The following is a 9,189-nucleotide window of genomic DNA, read 5'->3' as shown; positions in this document are numbered from 1 at the left end:
TTTGGTTGTGCTATGGCTTTGGCTTCTAACTGTTGCTGATTGAAGTGAAGACCCGTCTGGCGGCGGCCAGTTTCGCAGGGCGTTGCAGAGGTTTCTGATTACAAATTGAATTTTATTAGTTTGCTTGCGCCCGCATTGATTTATGATTTTTCTACAAAATGAAATCTATAAATAAATAAAAAGAACGAAGAAATGCCCAACTAGAACTGGGCTTTTGTAGGTTGTCTTTAATTAAGACCAAGTGTCAATATGATTTATGCTCCACACATACTCGTTGGTATAATTAAAGATTCGAAATCATCTCAGCTTCAGCTTGTTGTTTTGGCTTTCCCTTTGGCCAACATAACATTTTTTCTTTTTTTTGGTATTTGTATTTGTAGATTTGAGAGGTGGACACATTGCGTGCGATTGCATTACGAGTGAAATTTGCCAACTTTTACAAAAGATCTTGGGATATTGATAACCTTTTTGCCTAGGTTTTGGATTGCTGCCGCCTCCGACTTGGTTTTCTGCTCCTTCTGCCGCCGCTGACATCATCAAATCCGAACTCGAATCCGAGTCGCAGTCCAAGACCAAGCTGGCAATTTCAATTCGATGGCATCCATTTGGGTTGGCTTTGATTACATAAATTTGGCGCCGTCTGCGATCGCGATGCGATGCTATGCGATGCGATGCCATGCGGTTCCATTTGCATCTTCAAAGTCCAAGTGGAACCCCGAAATGTGGGTCAGCGGTCTTCGACTTGGGTGCGGCTCCTTGGCTCTGGACATCGCCATATGTAATTACAATAACTGCAACTTCCAATGCAACAACGGCGATGCAGCGGCAGCGGCATCAAAGCAAACAACACAACACAACACAACACTACACTACTCGACTCGACTCGACTCGACTTGATCTCAAAGTAAAATGTCTCGAAACCTGTCGCTTTTAATTAAAGGCCCCGCAAACTCCGACTCTAAGTAACTTTTCATGTTCCAAGTTATGCGCACAATTTTAAGCGACAGCCCCCACAAAGGCATTCAACATCAAAATAACTTTTGCATTTAGTCATAACTGCATTAAATATGTTATTGTTGCGCTTAAATATTGTAAATGTTTTCGCTGTTCGTATGCAAAAAGAGGTGGTAGCATAGAAAAAACTGGGAAAATCTCAAATTTTTCGGCTTGGGGTTCGCTGCTCAGGTCCGACCGACCCACTTCTGTCATGTTGTACGATAAATACTTTGAGATTTATTGTTCGCCGCGGTGGCAGGCATAATTACAATTTATGCCCAAGGTGGTCCCCCAAGAGTACTCGCCAAGTCCCGTCTTGTGCAATAGAGCCCAAAGAGTCCAACTCCTCCCCGAGCCGCCAGCTCCATCTCAATTCCAGTCCAATCCCAGTACCAATCTCCGCCAACTCGCCAAGTTCAACAGCGTGTTTGAGGAAGCTGTCGCCAAAGACAAAGACCCATACAAATTGCCAGGGAAGCCGTCTAACGAGCCGTCCCTCTGACAGCCACTTCGATGTTTACCTGTCTCGCAATTGCCATTATTCTTGCCTGAATTGAAAGTGAACACCTCACAATATGGGGAATATGAAAGCTGGCAGTGCGGATCGAAGATCGCATACCCCTTGTAAATAATGTTAGTGACTTAAATATTTCAAAACTATAATAAGAATTATTTTAAAACAGGTAACATTATCTTGTTAACTATTTTCATTTACGCAAAATGATTCACAGCTTCCCATTCAAAGTATATCAATGATTGTTTCTTAAGAAAAAAGTCAGAATATTTAAAAAATATTTGTTCTTTCTTTAGGCATACAAAAGTCGTACAAAAATATGATTATAAACTGTACATCAAATATTGCACACCACAATTACATAATAATTTCAGACATCAGAAATTTGTATATTGATGCCAAAGAGAAGTGAGCTTGCCCCGCTTCAGTTGTTTCGGGGAACTCGATTGTGGACGTAGATTCTTCAGAGTGCAACCAACTGGCAGACTTACCTAAAATCCCATTATTAAATTAAAATACTTCGGATTTATGGTAAGTCAGACTTACGGATTCGCTGGTCACCCGGACGGGCTCCTTATCCGGACAGATAACATAGGTTTCGGGACCATCGGCGGGAATCTGGGGTTCGGAATCGAAAGTGATCTTGGGTTCGATGGGTGCAGGAGTGGGCTTGGCAGCTGTTTAAATAGGAAATAATTATTATTATATTTCCAATAATTGGTTTTTCTACTTACTTCTGACGTAAATGAAAAATGTGCAGCTTAACGTTTTTCCATCGGTGGTGGTGGCTTCGTATTTGATTGCGTGATCGCCGACTTTAAACAAAGAACCCGGAAACTGCAAATAGGTCATTTAAGTAATGGTATTCTAAAAGCCATTCGTTTTCCTTACATGTGACTTATAGATCTTAAGAAGTTTACCCTCGAATCGTGGCTCATCCCACACCACTGACCGCAGGCTCTGGTGCTCCTTTAGATACACTTCGATGGATGGAGGACAATAGTTGGTGGTATCCGAACCCAAATCCACTCGTGTGCTTTCGCTAGAAGCAGGAGCCGCACTTATGAGCTGGGCTGGCTTGGAGGAAAAGGGCTCCAGACTGGAGTGGGAAGATGACCCAGTATCTGGGGAACTAAAACTGGGCAATTCCGACTGGCGAAGTGAACTGTGTGTGGAAAATGAACCGAAGCTTACTGGCTTGGGTGATTCCCGAGAAAGGGATTGTAGTTTCGAGTAGGGTAATGTCTCTGAATCTTGGGAAAGTGGAAAATGGGAAAAGGAAATTGGTTTTGGAGTTGATGCCTGGGATCTGAATGCAGGAAATGAGTATGAACCACTAGTGGACAAGCTCGCAAATGGAGCTGGTCTAGGAAGTGATGATCTTGAATATTCAGATGATCCCGAAAAGGTAAATGGATTTGACACTTTCGGGGTTGCGGCCTTAACAGTAATTACTGTGTGGCATCCAATTGTGAGTTTGGTCTCCGGATCGTTAACTCTAAAGTCGACCTTATGGACTCCAGCTGGCAGATGACCCTGTAGTTGACCTGCCCAAGCGGGATGTGCGACCAATTGGCCATTCTTAAGATTTGTTTCTGGTCTTTGCAGAGTCACATGAGCCTTCTGCTCACCGGCATGCAGTAGGATTACAACATTTTCCGGGCACTTGATATAGGGTCTAATCTGTTGCACATTCTGGATTTGATGCGATGTCACTGTTTTCGGAGAATTCCAATGCGAGAATAATTGACTTCCAAGCTGATTGTGGCCGAATGGCTGGCAGCTAAGATCGGTACCGAACGACCAGCCCTGCAACATCATGCAGGAGGTCAACGAGGATCCAGTGGGCACGTAGCCAGCATTGCACCGAAGTTGGCAAACGTCTCCGAATCGGGATGGACCCTGAGTGCAGCTGGCGGGGAATATAGCTCCATTCCGAGCGGGCCTTAGAGCGGGGCAGATTCCATGACTTTGCACGCGAGGTTGGTTGATGGCTGCGAAAAGATGCGCAAAAGGTATAACACCACCTGCAGAATTTATTACTTAACTTAGTGTCTCACCAACACACTTGGTCTCGGGACCCTCCCAAATTCCATTGGCTCCGCAGCTCTTGGTCTCTGGACCCTGTAAAACATAGCCCCGATTGCAGGAAATACGGCAGCGACTGTTGTAGAAAAGCTTCTGCTTATGGCGATACCTGTTGCAGTGCGACTTGCCATTACGGGGAGCCTGGAATCGAGGGCACAGATCCCTGGGTTGCAACTGATTGAATCCCGTGCTCTTGGGCACTTCAGGAAGTCGGGGAACGGGTGCTTTCGATGTAGGTACGTTACCAAGGGGCGGAAGCTTTGGAAGACCTTCCCACTTAGGCAATGCTGGAAACTTGGGCTCTGGGAAGTCGAACACTGGCTTCTTCGGCTTCTCGGGTATTTCATTGGACAGCTCGGTGAAATCGGGATACTTGGGCCGCTTAGACTCGGGCTTGGGCGATTCGGGCAGTGATGAAACTGTTGGAATCTCCGGCAAAGCAGGGAACTTGGGGAACTCGCAACGGAAGCCTCCTATTTCGTTAATACAGTTTCCGGTGATACAGCTAGTCTTGCCTTCATCACACTCATCGATGTCCTGGCAAGTCTTCTGATCAGCATCTAGCTCATAGCCCGGTGGACAGCTGCACTTGAATGAACCCTCGCTGTTGGAGCAGCGATGCGAGCAGCCACCGTTCTTCGTCTGGCACTCATCGATGTCCACACACTTGTCGTCCGATCCCAGGATAAAACCCGGATTACATTCAATTGGAGCACATCCCTCGGCGGATCGCTGAGTACCCGGAGGACAACCGACCAGGGCGGGACGACAGCTGCGACCATCGTCGTTGAGGATATAACCCAAGGGACATCCGCACTCGAAGGTACCTGCCTTATTGATGCACTCGTGGCTGCAACCGCCGGAGAGAAGGCCGGCACACTCGTCCACATCCTGGCAACTTTGCTTGTCCTCGGCCAGTTCATAGCCTCTTTCGCATGCACAGGCATGGGTACCTAAAAGATTGATGCAGATGTCGCTACAGTTTCCATAGTCCTGCGAGCACTCGTCAATATCGGAGCAACCGAATCCATCTGGCGTTAGCTCGAAACCCGTTTCACAAGCGCAGGCAAATCCCCCAGGTTGATTCAAGCAGAGCTGCGAGCATTGACCATTGCTGTCAATGCACTCATCAATGTCCTGGCAGGTGCGCATATCCTCTGAGAGAGCATATCCCAAAGGACACGCGCACTGGAAGCCGCCTGGCTCATTCTGGCAAAAGTGGGAGCAGTTCCCATTGGCCAGCGAGCACTCATCAATGTCCAAGCATGTAGGCGGAGATGGGGCATCGGATGAGGTTGGATCAGTAATGAATGAGGTGTTTAGTGATGTGACTATGTGGTTATCCAGGCCCAGTGCATATCCCGGTGGGCAGAGGCAGGTGTACGAACCGTTGAGGTTCTCGCAAAGCATTTGGTCGCTGCACCCATGAGTTCCCTGCGAGCACTCGTCGATGTCGAAGCAATAGCCGCGTATGCCATCCAGCTTGAGGAGCTCATAGCCGGCGGCACATATGCACCCATACGAACCTGGAAGATTTCGGCACACCTGCTGGCAGCCACCGTTATTCACCAGACACTCGTCCACGTCCTCGCAGCTCTTGCCATCGGCACTCAAGCGGAATCCCTCGCGACAGGAGCAGCTACCTCCGCGGGCAGTGAGGCAAATCTGTTCGCAACCATTGTTGTTCACCTCGCAGAGATTCTCGGCCAAACAGGTGTACTCCTCGACCAGGTTGAGTCCTTCGGGACACTCACACTGATAGCCACCGGGTGTATTCTGGCAAGTGTGACTGCAGAGGTGCGTATCCTCTGCGCACTCATCAATGTCCTGGCAACTGAATACCTCACTGCGGTAGCCCGTTGGGCAAATGCAACTGAAGCTCGTGTTGTCCTCACTGGCCAGACACGATCCCGGAGAGCACTTCTCAACGCCCTTTTCTGTGGAGCAAGGAGATTCCTGCACCAAGCAGGAATGCTGATCCTCAGCTAGTTCATAACCCTTGGGACACACGCATCGGTAGCTTCCCTCCGGCAAGTCCTGGCATTCGTGGGCACAACGCGTACGATTCAACTGGGGATTCTCCAGGTCCGCACAGGTGTCCAAGGCACAGCTTCGCTGATCCTCGAGCAGGTGATATCCCTCAGCGCAGGAGCAACGGAATGATCCAATTGTATTCTCGCACTTTTGCTGACAGACTGCGTTATTATCAAGATCCTCAGGACCTTCTACTTCGCACTCATTTATGTCCTGGCAATCAGTACCGTCGGCGGATAGTTGAAAGCCAGAATTGCATGACCTTCCAACGGTTTGACATTCGGAAACATTCTCTGGGATTTCGTTGCTCTCCTCGATGGGATTCTGCACAGCTTCAGTGGCCTCCGACTTCTCCACCAGCGGCTCCACACAGCGATAGGAACCGGGCAGATTCTCGCAACCGCCCTGACAATCGGATGACAGCTCGGTATTGGCACATTCATCAATGTCTGCAATGAAATATTTACCATTTAATGTCTACATTTTTTTTACTAAGATGTAAATTATATAAACATACCAACACAGTTCTTTCCTGACTCATCTACGTAATAACCACCTTGACAGCTACATTTATATCCTCCTGGAAGATTTTCGCAAATTTCCGAACAACCGCCATTCGATTCCAGGCATTCGTCGATATCTTTAAAAACAATAACATTGCTTAGTTTATTCTATTAATTTACCTTAACATAATACACCCACCAAGACAGCTAGCAAAATCGTCGGGATTCAGGGTATAACCTGATCGACAATCGCATTTATTGATGGGCTGGTTTTCATCTGGATAGAGCAATCGCTTGCAAATGTGCGCACAGCCGCCATTGTCTTCCCCACAATTGTTATCCAAGAATGTTGGCTCATAACGATCTTTGGTGGGCTCAACAGATGCATTGCTGGAGCTCTGTACATCAGGGTGGACTTCCGGTTCCAGTGGAGCTTCGTTTTCAAGAACCTTGTTCTCAGTTGCAGTCTCCTCTAAAGTTTCGTTATCACCCGTTTTCGGAGGCAGTTCTGATTCAACTACATTCGCCTGATTATCATCAATGTCGATAACTATATCTGGTTCAGGCCTGGAGTCGGCATCATCCACTACCGGTGGTGGTGGTGGCGGTGGTGGTTCCGATTCACTATCCTCTGGCTCCTTATCACTTTCCTCGACTTCATCGTAGGGCACAGTGTCGTACACTTCCAAGTCATCCTCGTCATCCTCTTCGATTTCTTCATCGGGCTCTACATAATCCAACTTGGGAATGCAGGTGGGTATTTCACCCACCCACTTTTGGTTCGAGCAAAACATTTCGGAGTTTTCCGATTCAAAGTCGTAGTTATCATCGCACACGTAGAAGGCCACTAGGAAGACCTTCTTGCCCTTTCGGCGGCGATCGAAAAGGAACACCCTACCGTGGTTAATTTCCGGTGGAAGGATTTTGGCCGCCGAACAGCTCATGTCCAGGTTACCAGCCACAGCCACAGGCACTTTGGGCTCCTCTGGAATATCCATGACATTTTTCCTTTTTCGCTCAGAGCTTGGTGAAGCTTAATGGAAATAGAAATATAATACATCAATTTTGATCAGAAAATTAGCATACAAGATATCTTTTTATTTTTAAGGGTCTATAAAATAGTATTACCGGGTATTGGAGATATAAGTTCTAAAAGTTTGTGCGATTTTAAAACAATGAAGTTGTATATAAATCAAAAAACCCCCAACTATAAACATAAACGCTTTTCCGTGTTATGCATCCAACATTTTTTAGGGCACTTTAAGATTTCTCACCAGAATCCGACGGCAATAAAATATTTTATTGCACGCTCCATGCCACAAACAGCTGTTTACTCTCACCTTAATATGTATCAAAAAAGAAAGACTAACACAATCCTAGAATCTCAGCTTTTAAGGGGAAACCCATAAAAACTAGGTGAATCAATCTTTTGAATCGTTGCCAAACGATTTTTCATGGCCAGAATTTAATTTGTCATTTTGGGATTTGCTTTGCTTTTATTTACGATCAGTTGTATATTTTCATTTTTCACAAAGCCGGCCGGTGATTTGGTGAGTAATATTTCGTTTAGATAAATACGAGACCTGTGTTACACATTTTCCGGAGAGCGTGTCATAAAACTATGAATATATGCTCCATTAGCTATAAACCAAACGGTCTTATGGCCATTTTGTGAACACTTTAATGGTCAATACATATACATAATACGGAAAAAAATAAGAAAAAAAATTTTTATCTAAAAAAATTTGAAAGGATTTATTTTCATTATTTCTAAAATAAAGATGTATTTAAATATTAAGAAAAGATTATATATTTAATTAGGTGATGCCAACCATATTTAAGTGATATAAATATAGATCGAATATATTTTGTAATGCCCAACAGATCGCCATAAGCCAATGAAGCGCAATCCAAACTATAATAATCTTTTACAATCCCAAAATTCCCTGTAAACTATCCAATAAATTTCCCATTTCCACAAAATCAGTGAAATATTTCCGATTTCCACCCACACTCACCTGAAGCAAATGCAACGCATGCTAGCGCGCATAAAACATATTTCGCCGCCCACATTCTGAGGGCCTATTCCGATTCCGATCCTTATAGAACACACCTTTCCACTCTCACTTCTGACGAGTTCTTGAGTTCTTGGGTTCAGATTTTATAAAAAAGAATACATTAATAAGATTTCACGACATTCGTTTCTTTTTTTATTTGTTCTCCAACATATTTATGGGACAAGATCTATATATGTGCGGGCATACAGAGGAACAAATCCATTTAGATTAAGGCGGCTTTATAAATAGCACATGTTCAACACTTTTTACATATATGCACAGGTCATTCGTGGAGAAAAAGGGTCAGATTTACATCAAACGAAAGCACTTTTTGCAATTACAGTTCACAGAGCATTTCACTACTTTAATTGATTTAAAACACATAAAAACGATCTGTATATATACTTCCGTAGTTTTAGGATAAACAACGTGTAGAATTTTTATTTTGGAAAACGCACCGATTCCGTCAAGAGCCCAGGCAAGACTGAGGAGCCAAAGAAATTCTGACTTTTCTCGAAGGGAACGAGAAAACAGTTTTTCGATGTCTCCAAAGATATATATACGTTTATGGGTGTATATATGCTGATATTTCATTGATATCATAAAGCAAATTAGTGCGAGAGCGCACAAATGTCACTAGGGGGGGACGTAAAGAGGGAGGCTATTTTTACCGATGGTATTATCATTAGCATTGGGCTGTGAAAATTAATGGGGTTCCGTCATCCATTGAACTTGATCGCATTGATCCTTCAGCAGCTGTCAAATGCGGTAGTCTCTACCATAATTTATATTAGCTGGCTGCTCAGTCATTCTGTAGATTATTGCAAATGGCTTTAAATCGAACATAATTGAATACAATGAAATGTGCTGTGCCTAGAACTTAAATTTAGTTCCTTAAAAATTGAGAATTTGTCAGACATAATAGTTTTACGCCCACACTTACCTGTTTCAAATGCGAAAACTCATAAAGCATTTCGCTTCCCACACTCCACAACCA

The 9,189-nt window shown here is 44.7% G+C and overlaps 1 protein-coding gene across 2 annotated transcripts; it reads right to left on the bottom strand.

The window, feature by feature from the left end:
• Positions 1–1,875: 1,875 nt before the first annotated feature.
• LOC122616340 lies at positions 1,876–8,282 on the bottom strand. 2 transcript variants are annotated; one of them, XM_043791757.1, is made up of 9 exons: positions 8,154–8,282; positions 6,335–7,168; positions 6,150–6,272; positions 5,125–6,081; positions 3,571–4,551; positions 2,402–3,504; positions 2,245–2,347; positions 2,057–2,187; positions 1,876–2,001 (listed from the first exon to the last, which is right to left on the bottom strand). In XM_043791757.1, exons 1-9 carry the CDS (start codon positions 8,206–8,208, stop codon positions 1,888–1,890), a joined length of 4,401 nt encoding a protein of 1,466 aa, XP_043647692.1. In that variant the 5' UTR covers positions 8,209–8,282; the 3' UTR covers positions 1,876–1,887. The 2 variants fall into 2 exon arrangements, with proteins under 2 accessions (XP_043647692.1, XP_043647691.1); XM_043791756.1 differs by having other exon boundaries at positions 3,571–6,081.
• Between the last annotated feature and the right edge of the window lie 907 nt (positions 8,283–9,189).

The sequence above is a fragment of the Drosophila teissieri genome, chromosome 3L (genome assembly GCF_016746235.2).
Source record: "Drosophila teissieri strain GT53w chromosome 3L, Prin_Dtei_1.1, whole genome shotgun sequence".
Classification (NCBI taxonomy): Eukaryota; Metazoa; Arthropoda; class Insecta; order Diptera; family Drosophilidae; genus Drosophila; species Drosophila teissieri.
The sequence above is the reverse complement of the archived record's forward strand: the minus strand, read 5'-3'. Positions and strand labels throughout refer to the sequence as shown.

Coding starts and splice junctions, on each gene's coding strand:
- LOC122616340 (XM_043791756.1), bottom strand. CDS start 8,208: ATGTGGGCGGCGAAATATGTTTTATGCGCGCTAGCATGCGTTGCATTT. Junction 3,505..3,570: donor TCCCGAGACCAAGTGTGTTG/GTGAGACACTAA, acceptor ATCTTTTCGCAG/CCATCAACCAACCTCGCGTG. Junction 2,002..2,056: donor TCCGGGTGACCAGCGAATCC/GTAAGTCTGACT, acceptor ATGGGATTTTAG/GTAAGTCTGCCAGTTGGTTG.